At 44.6% G+C, this 20,760-nt stretch overlaps 1 protein-coding gene across 6 annotated transcripts in view; it reads right to left on the bottom strand.

The window, feature by feature from the left end:
- The window catches only part of FANCA (FA complementation group A), a 3,206,914-nt gene that overhangs the window by 2,655,584 nt on the left and 530,570 nt on the right, over window positions 1-20,760 (bottom strand). For all 6 annotated transcript variants that reach the window (XM_069646037.1, XM_069646039.1, XM_069646038.1 and 3 more), the window contains exon 9: window positions 17,775-17,808. In XM_069646037.1, coding sequence (XP_069502138.1) covers window positions 17,775-17,808 — 34 coding nt within the window. The remainder of the gene's footprint in view (window positions 1-17,774; window positions 17,809-20,760) is intronic.

A 20,760-nucleotide genomic window follows, 5' to 3' on the forward strand; every position in this document is an offset into this window, starting at 1 on the left:
CACATTCGGGGCGTAAATGGACACAAACGTAGAGGGGTGCCCTCCAGGGTCCCTTTTACAAATATTATCCACCCCTCTTTATCTGACCATGTATCGTATATCGGTACTCTCAATCTTTGATGGAAACCAATTAGTACCCCTGCTTTCTTTTCTTCCGTATTAGCCTGATATAGTTGTGTGAACCCTCTTATTCTCACTTTGCCTGTATCTTTTTTATTGACATGCGTTTCTTGTAGCATAATTACATCTATTTTCTCCCTGCATAGATAGGTTTCCAGCTGTTTTCTTTTCACTGCGGTATTCAGGCCTCGTACATTAAACATCAAACATCAAAACTCTTATCTCTTCCATTGTTGCTCAGTCTCCCTGGAATTCCCTCCACTATTGGACCCTTGTTCCAACTTTTCCCTTCTGGTCGGGAATGTCCACTTATATCTTATTTGTTTTGACGCCAAGAATTTCACTACGGGGCCCATTCCTCTCCTTTTCTGTAACGTGGATTGGGCTAGGTCCTGATAAAGCTGTATTTACGTCCCGTTCATCCCGATTTGTCCAGCCATTCTAGCTTTCCGTAAAATGTGTTCCTTCCGGGGTATAAGGAGAAGGCTACCAACACATCCCTTGAGCGTGTGCGCCCGATCCACCGTTCTCCTTGGGCCAACCCGATGTAGTCTGTTCACTTGTATCTCTTCTTCCCCGTTGCTAGCCAGTATGTCCTCCACCAATTCCACCATATGTTTTATCCTGAGGTTATATCTCCGGGAACGGTTTTCGAGATCCTTGCATTGTATTTCTAAGTTGTGGGTGAGGCGGACCAGATGTTCCTTGGTCTCCCTGTTTTGTAGAGCTTCTTCCTCCACGTTTTGAACCACTTTTTCCAAGATGTCGGTCCGGTCTTCCAGCTTAGCAATATCCACCCTCAGTTCTTGTACTGTTTGTTTCATTTCTTCCATTAGTGTCTCAAATTGGTTGTGGAAGGAGGCCATAAACTGCTCTTAAAACTCCTTAAACCAGGTTTGCATATCTTCTTTAGTGGTCGCCATTGTCGGAGCTTGGTGTGGGTCGGGAGTTTGAGCTTTTTGCATCGTTCCCCCACTGCGCTGCTGTGTGATAGTGTCCCCACTCCACAGCTGTTTGATGCTGTGTTCTTGTCTGGCGGAGGGATGTATTGGAGTCAACTGTGCTGCTTTTCTTCTTGTCTTTGACATTGAATCTGGTCCCGAGTCCTCTGCTTTGTATCTGTGCCCCTTCATGTGTTCCTGCACCTGTGTGTGGGGTGTATCCGTATCTTTGCTTTTCCTAAAAATGTTCCTCTAGGACCCCCGGTTATTCTCTGATGCCACTCCTCTCTCTTTTGCTTGTTCCAGTTATGTACGGTATAAATATCCCTTATGGTGTGACCTCCCCACATCTGCTGTTGCCTTTGATTTTGGAGGATGTACTTCCTATTTACTCCCCTGCTTGATAATTCTGGGCATGCTTTGTGTGAGACCTGGCTATTCTTTGCACGTATACCCTGCAGTCAAATGCCTTTAGATCGTTATATATGGATCGTGAGTCTTCACTTGCTAGCTCGCAGACGGGTCATTAGGTATTATAACCGGCTCCGGACATCGTTCGAAAGCTTTGCACTGCTGCGTTATGGGGTGTTTTATCCTTTACGTGTCTGGTGATATGTTGTGTAAAGGCGGGTTATAAATGCCATATTATAAGTGCTTCAAGGGTGTCTGTGGCTTACTTGTTCTGTGGCTCCCTTCCGTTTGGAGTCTACACTGCCCGCTGTTCGCCTCGTCTGCCGCCAATCCGCCGAAGCTGTCAGCTCTTCCTTCAATCCCCAACAACCACCCCGGCTGCGGGCGATCTCTTACGTTGGCAGGCTCTCCTAAGTGCTGCAGTTTTGTGGGCCGCACCAGGGTGGGTTCTGGTCCGTGGTGTCGTCCTGAGCCGTTCAGAGCTTCTGTGTGAGGCACGCTTTTCTTTCTCTCCACGATTGTCCCTCACTGGTTTCTGCGCTACAGGCCATCTCACTTGCCGCACCCTCTCCTCTCTGCATTTGCACTTCTTTCTTCCCCGTGGAGACCGATGACCATCCCCCAGTCACTACTCCGTATGTTGGGGACTGTGGATCTCTGCATTTGCATTATTGTCAATCTTTGGATGCGACCCGGTGGGGAGAGACACTCACACACGTCTTCCCACACTGGCCGCCACCTTGGAATCAGATTCTAGGAATTCTTTTATCACATATAGTGTAGACTTGTTTTTGTGCTTCTGTTTAATTGGAAACCAGTTTTCTCACTCTGGCTGAGCCCACTAAGGGGTAACAGACCTTCCTACTAAGTGGGAATGCGTATATTAGGTAAACCAAAAAAAGTCCTTAAGTAAATGTCACTACTAGTGTTCTCATTAACTTTTGGATGACCTTTGAAACAAATAATAGCCCTCCTCAATGTTTCAATCTTTTACAAAAATTTAAATCTCAATTTTAGTATGCAATTAATAAAAAAATATTACCACCACACTACACTTCGATATAGAAAATGTTAAAAAAACATACATCAAATTTGCAATCAATTAGTACAAAACTGATACACAATTATATGCTTTACGCATTGATTTTCAAGTCACTGTGACCCGATTACTCATAGCGTTGGTCATCTAGACTAATTTGTCACACTATGTTTGTCTTAGTCCAATTTATATACATCTGTCGTCTATGGCTGGACTCTACCAGACATTCATCAAGGGCAGAACATGTGTGCATCATAGAGTGGCTTGAGATGGAGTCCACTGTTCTATCTCCCTTATCTTTCTGAGGATCCCTATGGGGATAAAGGCACAACAAAAACATACTTAAATGGTCTTATGACTAGACCTAGCAAACCTTTAGCCACAAGGGTAACAGGTTAGAAATTCCATAATCCACCCGAGTGGTGTAGTTTAGTCTAATGCTTTCGACCGCAATGCAACCGTTCATGTTGCTCTAGCTGTTTCTCCTGTACGGATGAGTATCAGCTTATCCTCATTCTCCTCACCTATAAGGCAAAAAACACCCCCACTTACAAAGTTGTAGTTTCAACAATTATAGTTTAAACAGTCTAACAAATGTCTCAATATCTAATGGTATCACTATACCCCCATCTTACCTCATACACTGGTTGGATGTTCTTGCACTCTATTGGAAAAGATAAAAATTAGGGCATGATGTATTCCCAATGAACTAATCAACTCGGAATCCTTCTCAACGAAGTTTATAAATAACTCTTACTTGGTGGAGTTTATGGAATGATCTCTCCCCCAAATCACGGTGTGAGGATCCACATAGAATGGATGCTTCTTGTTTGAACTCCCAATCCTTGGAGCTGCAGAAGTTATTTAAGTAAACCCAGTTGTAAAGGAAACCATGTTGATGCTTGCCTCAATCTTTCACTAACCATAGCTGTATCTGATTTCAACTTACTTGAGTGGATCACTCTCGCAAACATTTTCTGATGAGGGGGGGGTCCTGTGTTTTTAGCCCCATGCTGTACAGCAAATGCTTGATCTGGAATAAGCCAGATAATATGAATTAACACCTTATTCCTGAACCAGTGAGGGTGCTGATGCCCTCTAATCCCTTGCTGGCTTAAAATAGGGAAGTTACCTTACCCTGTTCGTTCGAGCAGCTTTGCTCGCTGGTGCGCCGCAGAGAAAATTGTGCTGTGATGTCCGCCTTGTAAATACCCCTCACATTGTGACGTCATCGCCTTACACAATTACGTCATCAACGTGACATGTTCGCAATAGTAAATCAAACTTAGCAGCTGCGTTAGGGATCCCCCCTGTCCGGACCACATGGGTTGTGTCTTGTGGGATGTGCACATCAAGCCCTTGTCCTTGGCACCTATTCATAGATTCACGGCTGAATATGGAGAGAGGAGCGCGTCACAGTACTTCGCAGACCATTTTCTGTGTTACAAAAATCCCTCTAATGTTCAGAAGAATGCCTTGCATTAGAATAGTTTGCTTAGCATATAATTGGGTATGTATGTAGCAAAAGCACCAGAAATTAACTACAATGGATTCACTGGTATGGAAAACTATGCCTATAATAGAAAAAGGACAGAGTTCCTCCCTCGTATCTATACGCATCTCTATGTATTCTGTAAAGAAACCTCTCAATGAAACCCTCAATAAGCAGAAACCCTAAACATCTAAATCTCCAGAGTTTTCCATATCAGAATCAACACCATAGCATTTAGTATATCACATATATAACGTGAGGACCCAGATGGCATATCATCTCAAATCGGTAGTCTAGTCCTTTAGTTTGTTCACAGTCCCCATCATTTCTGTATCCAATATATACATTTAGCATCAATTTTATAAGATGGAGCTATTATCCTGAGTGTATTTAAAGACATACTATTAAAAGTCACTGTGTTTTGAGGATTCCAAAATGACTGCTGCACCTTGAAGACATGCGCCCGGGAGCTCCGTCGCATGCACCCTGCATTAGGGCACCTGCCCCACCCCCTAATGACTACACTGTAGAGGGGTGTCACCGGAGAAGACCCCAGGCACAGGGGATTTGTGGCGTTCCACCACCAAGACAGCTCCAGAGCGACGAATGTGCCGCGAGAACACAGGCCATTAGCTGGGTGTGGCTCCTAAAATTGTGTATCAGCCTATGAAGGTGCCGCCAATAAGGATTTTCTCCAACTCGGGCCTCAAAGCAAAGCAAGCGGAAACCTGACCAGGCACCTGCAGCGTCTGACCCAGCCTATGAGAACAGGTCCTTTTCACCCTGGGCAGCCCTCCCAAAGACACCATACACAGCAGAGGGGCAGCATAAGCATAATCAGAGCCAAAAATCTCAGCTTTAACAACATTAAAGATAAGGGGAAGGCCAGTGGTTAAGCAAGTGTTACACCAGCAAGGCTCTGGCATATCTCTAGGCAAAACATAAGGGGGAAGGACACAAGGTGTCTTTTCGACGCCAGGACAATTGATAGTGGTCTGTCTTTCACCTGGTGGGGGCTGCCAGCTGTAACAGCAACACCAAAACAGATAGCGGAAAAAAATGGCACAGTAACTTCAGCACCACATGCCGAGTGGAAGAAAGAAGAGTATCCAGGCAGGGTGTGCCCAGACTCCTCAAATTGCACCAGTCGTCTACAAAGACTGTGGGCAATGGCCCAGGCAACACCTGTACCCGGAAACACACTAGCAGATAACCTAGTTGAAGAATCCATACCCCTTAATCCAGAAATGGCTGCCTCTAAGGAGGATTTTGCAACTAGTTTCCAAGAATTCCAGGACAAATTTCTTGCCTCAGTTCAAGTGCAGTTCACCTCTTTCACAACAGAAATTAGGCAGTAATTGGCATCCAGGAAGTAACAGAGGAGACTAGACAATCTTATATTGCCCTAGAAGAGTTGGCCAGGTTAACTCACAATCTCGAAATACAGTTTAAAGACCTCAAGAACAGAGCCAGACGTTCCAACATACGGATACCAAATCTTCCAGAAACGATCAGAGACGCAGATCTGAAAGACACTGTAAGCCATATATTCTGAGACTTAATTACAGGCGAAGAGGCAGGTATCGTCGCGTTGGACAGGGTACACAGAACAGGCTCGAAAAGAAACAACCCCAGTGCTCGCCCACGGGATGTTCTAAGCAGCCTGCACGTCATTCTCACGAAAGGAACAGATTGTCAGGGAGGCTAGGGCCTCTTCACCAATCACTTATAATTGAAGCGAGATCCAGCTTTATTAGGATCTGTCACAGATTACCCTTCAAAAGCGCTATGAGATGCATCCGGTGGTGAGGGCTCTATAGTTGAAAGAAATTAAATACAGATGGACTTTTCCTTTTGGATTGTTTTTTTCTTTGGAAGGGAGACAACACCGGATAATCGCCTGAGAATCAGTTATTGCCCTACTACAAATAGAAGACACCACCGTGGGCCCGGCGGCCGTGGATGGTTGCTTGGCTCAGCAATCTAGACCCTGCGAATGGATGACTTCAACCCGACGTGGAAGAAAAGACAAGGTAAAAAATCAAGAGGACTGGAAGGTGCGACTCAGAGTGCCTAACTCAAACCCCAGGATAAAGAAGCTTGGCTGGAGGTAAGGGCAAGGATTAAGCACCAATATCTTTTTTTGACTACTACAAAGACTGAGCACACCACCTTGGAACTCATCTGTTCAGGTAACAGATGGGGGCACTAGGGTACCCTGAACCTTACCCTGGGGGTTAAAGTTGACTTGCAGCTGGGGTCTCGGTCCCTAGATTATGTTAGGTACCGTGGCACACAACAGGGGGCAAAGTTTTGGGGGTTGGGGCAGTTAGGGTTAGGGAGGGAAAAGTAGAATGGGGTTGGGTGAACAAAGTGGGGGGTCTCGGGATTCATGGCTGTTAAGTATAATGTCAAAGAATGCACTGTCTGATTGAAGTAGGAATTTTATGAGAGGTTATTTCTACCAAGAAAATTCAAGTGCCCAACGTTGAATATCAGGGGTCTTAATGCCCCAGTGAAGCGTAGGAAGCTGGAATCTCTCTTGGGGCATTAACAATCGGATCTGGTGATGCTCCAAGAGACACATACTTGTCTGGCTGACAGAAATAAACTTAGGTTACGACGCTAGCCGGTGGTAATACAGGCAAATGCAGTGGATAAAGTATCCAGGGTGTTGATAGCAATAGGGTCTGGTCTTCAAATCAAAGTCCACCGAACAAATATCCATAAAGAAGGCCGCTATATTTTTGCCATATTGACGCTGCACCTAAAGAAGTGAACGGTGGCTTCAATTTACGCTCCTAACACTGGTCAAGAGGGCTTTTATAAATCGACTCTTACGCTATTGGAATCTTTCAGCGAGGGTGAAATAATCCTTCTAGGAGATTTCAATTTGGTTTGGGACCCCACCTGGGATCTGATCAACATTAAACGTTTCACGCAACCCTGCCATCTAGATTGCTGTTTCAAAAATGTGCAATGTTGGCCTTGATAGATGTCTGGCCATCACTCAAGGGGTTGGAGAGAGGATATACATTTCATTCACGTGTTCACCAGTCTTTCTCACGCATAGATCTTGCATGGATTCTAAGTGCCTTTTAGGATTTGGCACCCAAATTACTTGTCAGGCGATTACACTCTCTGATCATAAACTTCAAGCTAGCAGGGGGGGGAATCAGAGGTTATGGGTTTGGCGATTACTATCTGACTTTGTGGCAGACTCAGCGCTGAGAATCAAAACTGAAGGAGAAATTGGGGAGTTCTTTGAGTTTAATCTGATTCAGGAGACCTCAGTAAATGTGACATGGGATGCATTTAAAGCCACTCTTCGCAGAGTTTTAATAGCAGAAGCAGCTCTTAGACGCAACCAAAAGATGGCGTTAGAGTTAGAATAAGAGGAAGAGCTCTGACAGATAATGGGAAAAATGAAAACAAAAGCCAGCCCTTCTATTCAAAGAGCATACAGATCTGTGGTGGGCAAGTTAAATTTACACCATGGAAAAAAAGGAAGAAAAATCCTTGTTACATCTCAAGCCAAAGTAATATCTAAAAGCCAATAAGGTAGATTGTCTATTAGCCAGACAATTGCACCAGAGAACAGCATCACAAATCATCCAGTCGATTCATGTACCCTCAGGGGGTCAAGGTGACAGAAACCCCACAAATTGTCTCACAGTTTCATATATTTATTCAGACCTTTACCAATGGGAATCTCTTGAGGCAAGAGCTCAGGTTGCGTACTTAGATGCAGTTACTCTTCCCCGGATAACCCCGGAGGATTGGGATTGCCTTGAGTTGGACATTACCCAAGTAGAAGTACTAAGGGTGATAAACGCTCTTCCTCTGAATAAATCGCCCATACCAGATGGATTTCCGGCTTTATTTTACAAGATCTACCGGACAGTGTTAATCCCTACACTCACTTACTTGTATAATTCTTGTATACAATCAGGTCGCATAGCATCAGCAATGGAAGAGGCCGAGCATGTGTTTCCAAAGCCTGGATCCAAGTAGATGTGGATCATATCGGCCCATTGCTCTTATAAATTTGCACTCTAAAGTGTATTCTAAAATATTAGCTAATAGAATCAAGGATTTACTTCGAACAATCATACACCCAGATCAATCTGGGTTCATAAAAATCATCAAACGCACGATAACATCAGGCATACCTGTCGTATACTAGAGAAGGTGAAGAAAAAAAATCAGGGCAAATTATAGGCAACCATCCGCTTGATTGTTGATTTACGGACAACTTTCTCCCCCTCACACAAAATCATGGCTTATGCAAACGACATGCAGCTCCTGGCATCCGATCTACTTAACACCTTACAAGTAGTGGAACGAGAATTAGGGAGGTATGGAGTGGTAGCAGGTCTAAAAATTAAAGGATAGTTCCGGGACTTTTTTTTTATTGTCCCTACGGTTCGGCCATGTGTTTTTAAGCATAAATCGGTAGATCGTAGAAAACTTTCCTATGGACCTTACCCGACTTTTCGTCCATTAACGCACTCGAAATCAGCCGCCATTTTCTAATAATCCTATCATTTCCCCCCCATCGCCCTGGCTCACCTGCTTTTGCGGCACTAAATCAAATCCCCCGCCCCTGAGCCTGACATCAGCAGACGCGTACCGCCCATTTCCCAACGCCAAAGCACGTTTCGTGTCAACAATCGCTGCGCCTCAGCTAATGACGTGTCGCCATGGAAATGGCAGTACGCCTCTTTCCTCTATAAGTATAAACACACCGTTTCACAACACACAGCAGCAGATTTTCGATTCCATTACTCTCTCTGTGTTACTTTGAGTATTCTGTGACTCGTTTCTGTGCTCTGGTCAGCTACCTTCGCCGCTTGTAGGCCTTGTGAACACCTGTACCATCTCTGTAAAATATTTTACTTTCTTTACCACACAATGGCTACAATAATGCCGTATATGTACGAGCCCGAGTACACCGAGGAAGAACTACTGGAAAGGCAAGCACGCGAAAACGATGGGGATTCGGACGGCAGTTGGGAGGACCAGTCAACGGATGAAGAGCCTGGACCATGTCGCATGGACGGCGTCTCCACCTGGTGCACGTGCAATTGGTGCGAGCTAATGCCAACTGAGGAGGAGAACTGCTGCTGCCGTGAAAATTCCGGGTGCTTGGCCTACATTTCGGAAGGCGAGCCAAGTCCGCAATGCATCACCGAGCTGCCAGAGTTCAGGGAAGCCTGCCTCTCACGGACCGTGTTGAGGATGATGATGGTGCTTATGCACGAACTTCGCGGCACTGTTTGTCCGCGTAATCCGAGTAACGAGTAAGTATACTCTGGTTGTGATGTCAGTGATGCCACTACTATTTCATGGTCGTCTCCCACATATAAAATTACATCTACATATCATTCGAATGCATGTAAATTGGTTCCATATTGTGCATTTTCTAGATAGAATTTTTTTCAAAGCAGAATGACATTTTTTACCTGAATCGACAGTGATAAGAAAGTTTTGTCATTTTAATACAGTTTGCATCTTTCATTTTCACAGGTGGTACAGGCTGGTGGCCTATCGTTGCTTCACTTGGTGGCTTCACAGGAGGCTCGGACACCGGTGTTCGGAGAGTAATACCTGCCTGTGCGGTACTTGCCATTAGACAACATTTCCCCAGCGACAGTGGACAATACCGCGGATTTTCCCTGGATGTGCTGCAACCGGAACTTTACAATGTGTAATGTTTATTATTTATGTTCAATTGAAATTAAGATCTAAAATAAAACCCAACATATATTTTAACAATGGTTGTTTTTATTTTTTAAATGAATCTAGTGTGTCTCCATTGAATAGTCTTCCTGTGCCTTGTCTTGTCACACCACATGTCTCAGGCCAGCATCCTCCCTCACGCTGGCCACCCACCTTCAATCCACATAACCGTTGAACCCATATGCAGCAGACATACATATGTTATTTTGCGGGTTGGCATCAAGCCTCCCGGCCTTGCCTCCTCCCCCAAAAATACTTACCACACCACTTTGTTCAAGCGTTGGCAATAAAAGGAAGGCCGTTGGATTTTATTGATACAAAACATGGTTATAGGTAAATAATCCATATGGTTGATCATAATAAATCATCCTTTTGGGCACCGGGTACAGAGATGACCCCCTCTGGCACGTGCCGCCGTGGCCACCACAGGCCAGCCTGCTGCTGACTAACTGCCTAGGCATCCAGGGTCTCCAGGGTGAACTGCACCCATATATTCTCCTGGGAGGGTGAAGTATTTATAAACTCACCCCCTGCCTTCCATGTACTAGATCCTGCAGCCTGCCTCTTACATGCAGTTAGATGGCCTCTCCTTGGTGAGGCCCTGCGGCAAACGAGTCTTGTTTGCACGACCACCGCCCCAATCCACCCCCCCCCCGCCCTATCAAAGGCAGTTCGCACCGGGGTACTTGTGCTGGCAAGTGGAGCTGTCAGGGAGCGATAAAGGCCAAGAGGTGCCAAAGACCATGTACACTTCAAAGTGGTCTATAGAGCATGGGTTGTTGTTCCCATGTCTACCTCCAGACCCCGTGTCTCCTGCCAAGCATCCCCCCTCACGCTGGACGGCCCCCTGCAAACCGCATAATGCCACGACATATACACGTCATTCATTCACAAACACACCCCTGTTTCGAATTCTTTATAACCCACTTCATATTCTAATGAGAACTTCTTTGCGCTTTGCTAGTCAACCCGTGAAGGTGCTGGTTATCTGCTCTTCGTCTCTGTGAACTTCCGTGACCACTTCGAGGAATCTCGTCAGTTTGCAACCTTTGAACTGCTCCCTGTTCTACGACAAGAAACTACTCTGATCCCTGTTCGTCAAGGTAAGGCCATGTACCATAATCATTTTGCGTCCAATTTCATTTCGTTCAAGACAGTACATGCAAGGAACTAGTCACATGTTCTGAGTTTAGTCAAATTATCTTTCTATTTTTTTAAGTTATTCAAATACTTATCCGCATGTGAATAACGTGTATAGTTCCAAGAACCAAAACGAACCTTGCATTGAACCTTTTATGTGTCATTTAATTTTTTAACACATTGGTATTCATAGAGAATTGTTGATCTTTACTTTTCAGAACTTTCCATAATGCCTGCCTGTTCCATTGGCGGTTGCCCTTCGAAGACCCATAATAAATCTGAAGGTACTATAATGCATGTTTTCCCTAAGACAATAGATCAGATAAGAGAATGGGTCCGATATTGCGGATATCCACCGTCTGAGCTTGAAAGTAGAGTCCTAGAAGTCTTTGCGGACAAGAGGGGTGATCGATACCGCATCTGCAGCAGGCACTTTAGCTCAGACATGTACTCCACATCATTGCTAATAAAGAAGAACACACCGCGAGCGAGGCGAAAATTGCTCTCAACCGCTATTCCCACTCTATTCGTCCACATCCCTCCACTGGTGAGTCAAGTTTACGTATTTATCTCTCGGCCTTGCGGTAGTGTGTAGCATTAGCTAACAATAATTTCCCCATTTATGTATCCACTCAATATGAAGGCGGAAGATTCTCCATCCGTGTCGTTATTGCAGTCATCAGCCACTTCAAGCGCCTATCGGGTAATCTTACTTAGCTATTCTGCCACTGACTTGTTTTAGGCATGTAAATCAATAGTTTTAATTTATCGTGTGATTATTTTACCTAATGGTACACCCTTGTACTCGTCCTCTAGTCTTTGTTTTCAGTTATAATTATTGTTTTCCAAAATAATGCAAGTACTGTCTTTCAGGGAGATGCTGAGGAGTCCAACGTATTGACGACAACCGTTGATGTCACTCAGATGCTCGAGGTACGTTTCCGGACAGTTCCATCGATGGAGATCATCAGATCTTGCATTCTTGTAGCGTGATTGTTACACACGATGTTTCTTTCGTTTTTAGCCATTGATATGTCCTTCTGTCGTCGCCCTCCTATGTGTCTTCTTTTTTCAATATTGTGTTCATTACTAATGAAAGTCCTATGTTTCAGGGAGTCGATGGAGCATTAGTCCAAGAAGAAGGGGGAGCATGCAGTTACGGGTCGGCGCAACAGCTTGTAGAAGTGTGCACCGCAGTTACATCGTCCCTTGATGTTCTTATGCATTTCGAGGTATGGATACTGACAGTTCGATCAAGCGAAATCATATGAAGTGATTACATCCGCTATACTTCCTTCTTTATTAACGCAAGTACTATGTTTCAGGGAGATGACAGAGCTTCTTCTACAAGAACATCACCCCTAGTAGTTGATGCAGATATCTGGGTGGTGACACTTCCAACGATCGAGCAAATCGAATCATATTTAGATATCCATTATTTATTTTAGACAACTGATCATTTGTGCAGGTCTATTTAGATGAGCCGTTGACGCCTGCACAAAGTGTATGTTCTTTTTAACAAAATAGAAAACCATACTAATGCAATTACTGTGTTTCAGGGAGTTACTGAAGCATCATCTTCAATAATATCATCAATGGAAGTCTATGAGGAGCCCGAGGTATGGATCTTGACAGTTCCATCTAACTAGATCAACAATGCATGAATAATTGTCATTTGAATGTTCTACACAAAGCTTTCATTCGTGTTTTGCTATTGAGATGTACGTGGGTATTGGTCCCCAAGTACATTTTGTGTTTTCAATATTATTATACATACTAATGAAAGTTTCAGGGAGTCGATGGAGCGTCAGTGCGTGATGGATGTGCTTATCATGAAAATATAGTCGTTGCAGCGCAAGAGGAAGTGGAGACATGCACACACGAGTCGGAGCAACAGCGTCCCTATGTTGAAGTTCGAGGCAAGAAAGTTTCAAAGAAAAGAAAGCAAAAGAAGGTTAGTGTCCTGGTCACTATATTATGTTGTTTTTCACTGTTAATAGTTCAATACTGTAAGTTGTGTTTAAACTGAACATCCCTTTTCCAATCTGTCCTCTAGTTGCGAGTGGGTGTACGAACTAGATCTACACAGACAGTGAAGCGAACGAGAGATGTTGCTTGTCAAACCTTTTGGCAGGGACTTGAGACTGGAGCTGCATCGTGCCAATGGGAAGAATATGAAGTGATTGACAACGGAGCTATACCACATCCAGCCGTTGATAGTGAATGTCCTCCTGGTAGTTCGGATGCAGTCGGAGATCAATTCACAGAATCCACACCCGCAAAAACTAAGACCGCGAGAAAGTTGAAGAAATTGTTTTATTCACCCATCGCCGGAGAAGGAACAGATGTTGCAATGGAAGTGAATGAAGTGGACGACAATGAAACACCATCAATATCACTGAACATAGCGGAAGCCGATATCAGAGATTCTACCTTTCATGTGAGTGACATGTCCTCAACGTTACAGGCCGAACCAGCTGGGATGCAGAGTGACAGTATAAGGAAAGAGGCCAAATTCATTGTATTCGATAGTTGTTTGATTGATATTATTCGGATGAAATGTGGGCATTCGGTTGGTGGGGAAGTATGTGGGGAGCCATTGATTAATGTATCTCGTGCAATTCGAGGCACTAACCTTAAAATACATGCCACCTGTACAAAATATCATCCTTTCTCATGGTCTGCACAACCCATGCTGGGGCAACTGCCAGCAGGCAATCTACTTTGTGCAGCGGCTGCACTTTTTAGTGGTTCAAGTTTTAAAAAGTTAGAGTCTTTCTTTCAGTTTGTGGGAATCCATTTCATTGCGAAAACTCAGTTCTACAAATACCAAACCGATTATCTATTTCCAGCCATTAGCGAAGCTTGGAGAATGGAAAAAATGTCTATTGATAGTACATTCGCGGGCAAACGGTTCAGGCTAGCCGGTGATGGACAGTGCGACAGCCCAGGATTTTCAGCCAAGTACTGCACCTACCACTTTCAGGACATGGAAAGTAAGAAAATTGTGAGTTCGGTGGTCGTGCAGGTGTCACAAAGTACATCCTCAGTGGCCATGGAGAAAGTTGGCTTTGTAGCATCATTGCAAGAACTACAATCGTGGGGAATGGTGATCGACCTGATAGCCACGGACAGACACGTTTCAATTGCCAAGACAATGAGAGAAAAGTACAAAAATATAAATCACCAATTTGACGTTTGGCATCTTGCAAAAACAATCAATAAAAAAATGTCGGCTGCAGGTAAAAAAAAAAGATATGCAAGGTATTTCACAGTGGTCCAAGTCAATCAGCAACCATCTTTGGTGGAGCTCAAAAACATGTGGAGGGTCGTTGGAAATTCTACTGGAAAAATGGCGGTCAGTAATGCTACACTGTAGCAACGTTCACCGCTGGACCACAAACCAACATTTCCACAATTGTGAACATGGCCATTTGTCCACAGAGGAGGCACGGAAGAAGAAGTGGTTGATTCCTTCATCACCCACTCACAAAGCCATTGAAAAGATTGTATTTGATAAAACTATAAGAAGAGATTTGAGGGGACTCACGGAATTCTGCCACACAGGAGATTTGGAGGTGTTCCACAATATGTGCCTAAAGTACAGGCCAAAACGATTGCATTTTGGCATGGAGGGCATGATAAATCGGACTCTTCTAGCGGTCTTGGCACATAACCATAATGTTGGCCGTCAACAAAGTAGGACGACCGGAACTTTAGGGACGCTTCGCTACAATAAGGCCTTCACAAAAAGAAGTAAACAATGGGTTATCAAACCAGTGTTTGAGGATATGCAATATGACTTTATTGAGAGACTTATTGTTGATGTCCTAGATAGGCACATACATGGAGTTGTGAACGAACCTGTGCAGGGGACAACTGCATTGCCACCTAACATTGCCTCTGTTCCATGTCCACCTAAAGAAGAGCTCATTGAGAAATACACATCACGGTTTAAATGATTGTAATTTGATTGTCTGTTCTCTCGAGTCTCCTCATGTCGCAGGCCCATTGAATATGTGTAGCTATGTATTGTGTAAATAAAAGTGATTGCTCTGTGAGTCCTGTGAGATGGCCTTACACTGAATGTAGCTAACTAGGAATGTGTGCTCGTTCAAAGTGAAGGTCAGCTGCTTTGATTTTTTTCTCGGGTGCCGGAATGGCCCACGACTCAGTATAAGGTTCTATTGTTATTTGACCTTGACAGGCCGGGACCATCCCGAAAGACTTCTTTTTGGGGGTGTGGGGCAATAACGTAAGAAACGATAATGAATATAATTTCAGAAACGAAAGCCATTTAATGTTCGTTCATTAGAAGAAATAACGTCGGCATAGAAGGAGTGGTATTTCGGGGCTGCCCTACGCACAGACACAATGGAAAATGCAAATATAATGTAAGTAACTCTTTAGATGAGTTTATACCGCAATTTAATTACTATACAGTAGCTTTAAAGACGGGTTAAGTTGTATTTGTTCTTTCTATGTGGCATATTGTTTTGTACCGCGCACTATCTTGAGGAGAACCATCTCCTTTTACGGAAGCACCTCAAAACCTTCCTCTTTGCTTCTGCTTTCTCTCTCCCTCTCCCCTGCTACAACTGGTCCACTGTCTGCGACCTCGGTCCTGGGCCCTTCCACTCTCCACCTGCACTGCCTCCCTGTCAACCCCTGCACTGGGGGACTGTCTCAGTATCCTACAGCCCCCCCTTGACGTATAATACCCAGTTGCACTGTCCTAGCTATGAAATAATTTCCCGACCTAATATATAAAATGAATAATTTTAATAAAGATCTGATGGTGAGACTAATTTCATTTTTTATGTTTTTAAAACAGGTACATCCTTCATTATTGTATGTTTCACGAGTACCAGACACCGGCGGATGGCTTTTATAACCGCCAGTTGCTTCTCCGCGTGAACAACGTTAGCACCCTGACCATTTTATGGGACGATCGCCAAGTACAAGTATGCCCTTACGCGGTACTAACGGCTAGATGCAACATACAGACCGTCGTGGTGGCCTAGTGCCTCGTTGTTGGAACAGCCATGCGATTATCAGTGCGACCGAAGAGCTTATTTTATCGTAAACCAACACCCTGTGTACTGCACGCGAACATCGCTTGCCTCAAGACGAACTATTTTGGATCGAGAGCAAAGAAAAATGCAAATCGCAGAATATTCTCTAAACATTTGATGTCCAATAAATGTACTTTGCCAAATGGACAATCTTGCCGTTTGCTTTTAAACCACAGTTTCATATTCCGAATTGTGGCGCTGTATTGTGAGATGATCTAAGACCCTGTGTACAGCAAAGGAACATCGCGTGCCTCAAAAACGAACTTTTTGGAACGTGAGCAAATAAAAATGCAAATCGCTGAATATTCTCTAAACATTTGATGTCAAATAAATGTACTTTACCAAATTTACAATCTTGCGGTTTGATTTAAAAGTACAGTTTCATATTCCCAATTGTGGCGCGCTGTGTTGTGAGCTGATCTGTGTTGGGAATCCGGGTTCTGTGTGTAGTCGCGTAGAAGACGCCTGGGCGCGTTTGCCTACGCAGCACAGTCACGTCACGGATAGAGGCGGGGAATATGAATGTTTTGATAAAGTCTGTTTCAGGGGCGGGGGATTTGATTTAGTGCCGCAAAAGCAGGTGAGCCAGGGCGATGGGGGGAAATGATAGGATTATTAGAAAATGGCGGCTGATTTCGAGTGCGTTAATGGACGAAAAGTCAGGTAAGGTCCATAGGAAAGTTTTCTACGATCTACCGATTTATGCTTAAAAACACATGGCCGAACCGTAGGGACAATAAAAAAAAAAGTCCCGGAACTATCCTTTAACCATTCTAAATCCGAAATTCTAAACCTTTCCCTTTCACCTACAGAAGTGCATACTCTGCGATCACACACACAATTTGGTTGGGCGCAAAATGAAATTAAACTCTTAGGGTTACCATAACCCCCACAATTTCCAAGATGTATGAGGCTAATTATCCCCCCTTATTAAAAGAAAACTTGGGGCAACTAAATAAATGGAGTCCGATGATGGTCTCCTGGCTAGGTTGAAATAATTCAATAAAAATGGTTATTCTTCCAAAAGCACTTTATTTCTTTCAGGCACTCCCTATCCGGGTACTGGCTCCCTTCTTTAAAAAGCTAGATAAAGCGATATCAGCATTTGTTTGGCACAATAAGCCAGCACGTGTAGTCGATGATGTTTTAATGACCCCTACAAATAAGGGAGGCTTGGGTCTCAAACATTTTTGGACATTTTACCAAGCTGCACAAATTTGTATAGTGAAAGATTGGAGGGGACCATATGCGGGAAAACGCTGGGTCCAGATGGAACGTGCAATAGGAGGTCCACAGCTCGGGGATACCTTATGGCTCCCCAAGTGTGATCACTCTCCCAATATTCACAGGAGTAGAATCACAAACGTGGTGTAGGAAGTTTGGGACTTAGCGATTAAACAATACCAATTCACGTTTCATTCACCCTTCCCACCATTGTTTTACAATCCACAGTTCACTCCGGGCCTCGACCCACAGGCTTTTTCAGGATAGAAGCAGGCGGGCTGCACACAATTACCAGATCTTTTTCAAGGTAAAGATCCTAAACCCTGCAGTAAATGGGTAGTATTATAACACGCATACTCACCAACTCCAAGCCTTCCCACTTGCAACATAATAGATGCACATTCTTCATGTGCACCTCTAACATAAATTTACAACCATTACAATTTTAAAAGGTCTTTACATAGGCTGACTATTATGGGGGACTAATTGTTTAAACAGTTCTAGTAGGCCATATGTTGACATGAGTACCGTAGTTAGTTTACAATATTGAACAGACTACCAAAGGCACATTAGGCACAGCAAATACTCACAGGACAGCATGTGATCCAGAACAGCGCGGGACACCTGGAGATGAAGACAATACGGGTCAGCTCATCACAAGTTTGAGATCTCCAAGCAAATACAAGAACACTACATTTCAGCAATACAAAGTTAATATCCTGGTTAGCCCGGGCTAATGAGAGGTAAACCTTCAGAGACATGTTATCTCACTGTGCAAATGACTCTGATGGGGCAGCCCGCCACAAATAAGCACGCTAGAAACTGGAAGAAAAACAAAATGGATATTTCCCTTCTGTGAAAGGTCACTGTGCTCGCAGAGGCACAGCTCCACCTCACTGATGAGGCCCAACAAGGCTGAAACGCGTGTCTGGGGTTGCTGTTGGTACTCTTGTTGAGAAGAGAATTGCCATAGCATTTCGGTGCTGGACTGCCCGTGTGGGCGGGACAAAGACTGATATGCAAATCGATATTTCCCTTCTGTCGATGGCACAGTGAGCTAAATTGTGGCTACGGACTCTCAAGTGGGTAGCTTCCCAAAGAACAGGTCATTTAGCTGTGGTCATTCTCGCAGAGGGGCTCCTATGACTATTTTTTGATTTTTTTTTGGATAGAGACTGGATGAAGTTCCATGATTGCAAAGCGCTCTGTTGCTTCCCAAAGATATGCCTGAGCTCAATAAATACCCTAATAATAAAAGTTTCAAGGGTGTTTATTTAAAATAACACATGGTTGTTCTAATGGATTCCTGGGAAGGTCTCAGGGCTAATGGGGTCTTGGGTAATGTGCTGCTAGGGCAGTCTCCCCTCTAGCTATTTCCTGCCGGTTTACCCCTGCCTAGCCCAGGCATCCTTAACGGGGTGTTAGCAGCTCGCCAACGTGGACACTTATCTGTCTGTTGTTCGGACTAATCCTATTTGTGTTTTCCATAAAAGGGTTGGCTAACTCCCGGGTACCCTTTTCCCTCCAGTATCCCTCTACCTTCTACCGCACATGTTCTTACCTGACTCTTTACTGCACTGGGATCATAAGAGGTTTTCCTCCCACGTTACTAGTATTCCTCCGTTCTCTCACTCCGCCTTCCACCTCAACCCTTTCATCTGACTTCTCTGCTCACTTCTCAACTCTATCACTTCTTACTGTCCCTACTTCTGTCGCTACCTCCTACTACCGTCGTCATTCCTTTCCTCCCACTCTACTTCCTTGCCTCTCGCTATTCTTCTTTTTATAGATGTGCTCTCTCTCTACTCTTACCACTAGCTACTCCTATTCTCACACACCATTATAACACTACCCCCTTTATTTCCTTTACATCCTACTACTACTACTGTCAATATACTTATTTTTCTACTCAATAGTGCGCATGAACAGCGTCTACTACCAACTACAAATCTGCCTGTTTCTCTGACTCACTACTCCACTACCTACCTCTACTCTCAACCATTATTACTGCCTCTGTCACTACTATACTATGGTATCTCCAGCCGTGGGTGGAGCAGGAGCTCCCTCAACACTAAAGGAGCAGTACACCCCGGCATCCAGCATCACGTAAGCTGAGCCAACTGGCCCCCGACACCCCCAGCATTTCTACGCCGCATTACTTGTTGTATTGAAGCGACGGCCCGCCACCCGCATCGAGCGCTTTTTTATCATAATATCTTCCGGCTCCTCTTTAAATACAGTCAGCCCGCAGCTACAGCGCTGCCCTGCATTTTGTTTCTGCCTGGCCATTGACTGCCACGAGGGCAACTACCATCTAAGATGGCCGCCAGCATTCCCTGATACCCCTTGTCACCTCGAACCAACCGGAGATCGCAGCCTGCTGAGTGATTGGCTGCCATCACACTTATATCTAACAATCACTGACCGACAGGCGAAGCCGGCCCCACTGCAACAAGGCCCACAAAAATAAGGCTTGTTTCCTGTCCAGAGCCTGTCGTGAGCCAGTCAGAACCCATGGCCCGCCCCTTTGCCCAACTCACATCTGATGAAGCTTCACACCTCATTATACCAATCTGCCTAGCCGTGAACTGGTAAGAAAAGTGAACTCCAGCCTGAATATTCTCTGCCAACTCACCTTGCCCCCAAACTCACCAAAGCCAGTCTGCCCACCTTACTATCTGACATGCTCACTATGTCTATTGACCAGACACAACCGGCATCCTCTTACTAGTGTACTATCTCTGTATTATGTACCTTCTGTGAGACCAGCCTGCTGCCTAGCATGCATACCCTTAGCCCTGCCCATACAGCCCACGATGCATACTTGACTCTGCCTACCATTGTTTTTGCACTGCATCAGCTAAATTGAATCTGCCCACCATTGTTTTTGCACCGCATTAGCTAGGTTGAATCTGCCTACCTTTGATTTTGCACTGCATTAGCTAAGTTGAATCTGCCTACCTTTGATTTTGCACTGCATTAGCTAAGTCGATTCTGCCTACCATTGATTTTGCACTGCATTAGCTAAGTTGAATCTGTCTACCTTTGATTTTGCACTGCATTAGCTAAGTTGAATCTGCCCACCATTGTTTTTGCACCGCATTAGCTAGGTTGAATCTGCCTACCTTTGATTTTGCACTGCATTAGCTAAGTTGAATCTGCCTACCTTTGATTTTGCACTGCATTAGCTAAGTTGAATCTGCCTACCTTTGATTTTGCACTGCATTAGCTAAGTTGAATCTGCCTACCATTGATGATGCCCACTGTCGGGAAGTCTCCCCCTACGTGCCCATCCACCATGCTCCTTAGCACGTAGGGCGCTCCTCCTTATATTGTACCACATTCCGCCCTCTGAAGCTATAACTATTGCCCAGCCACAGTTTACACACCCTCAGCCATCAGACACCCTGTCTCCCCCGAGTCTTATCTCCCTGACCCTGCACCCGGCTACCACCTCAATGGACCCCATGACACCTTCCATAGGCCTCCTTCACCTCAACACTGACTTTAACCCATACCCCAATGACCCAGCCCTCTGGTTGAAACATTTTGCTAACAAACCCACCCCAAACCAAC

The sequence above is a fragment of the Ambystoma mexicanum genome, chromosome 2p (assembly GCF_040938575.1).
Source record: "Ambystoma mexicanum isolate Mex_15411 chromosome 2p, UKY_AmexF1_1, whole genome shotgun sequence".
In the NCBI taxonomy this organism is placed as follows: Eukaryota; Metazoa; Chordata; class Amphibia; order Caudata; family Ambystomatidae; genus Ambystoma; species Ambystoma mexicanum.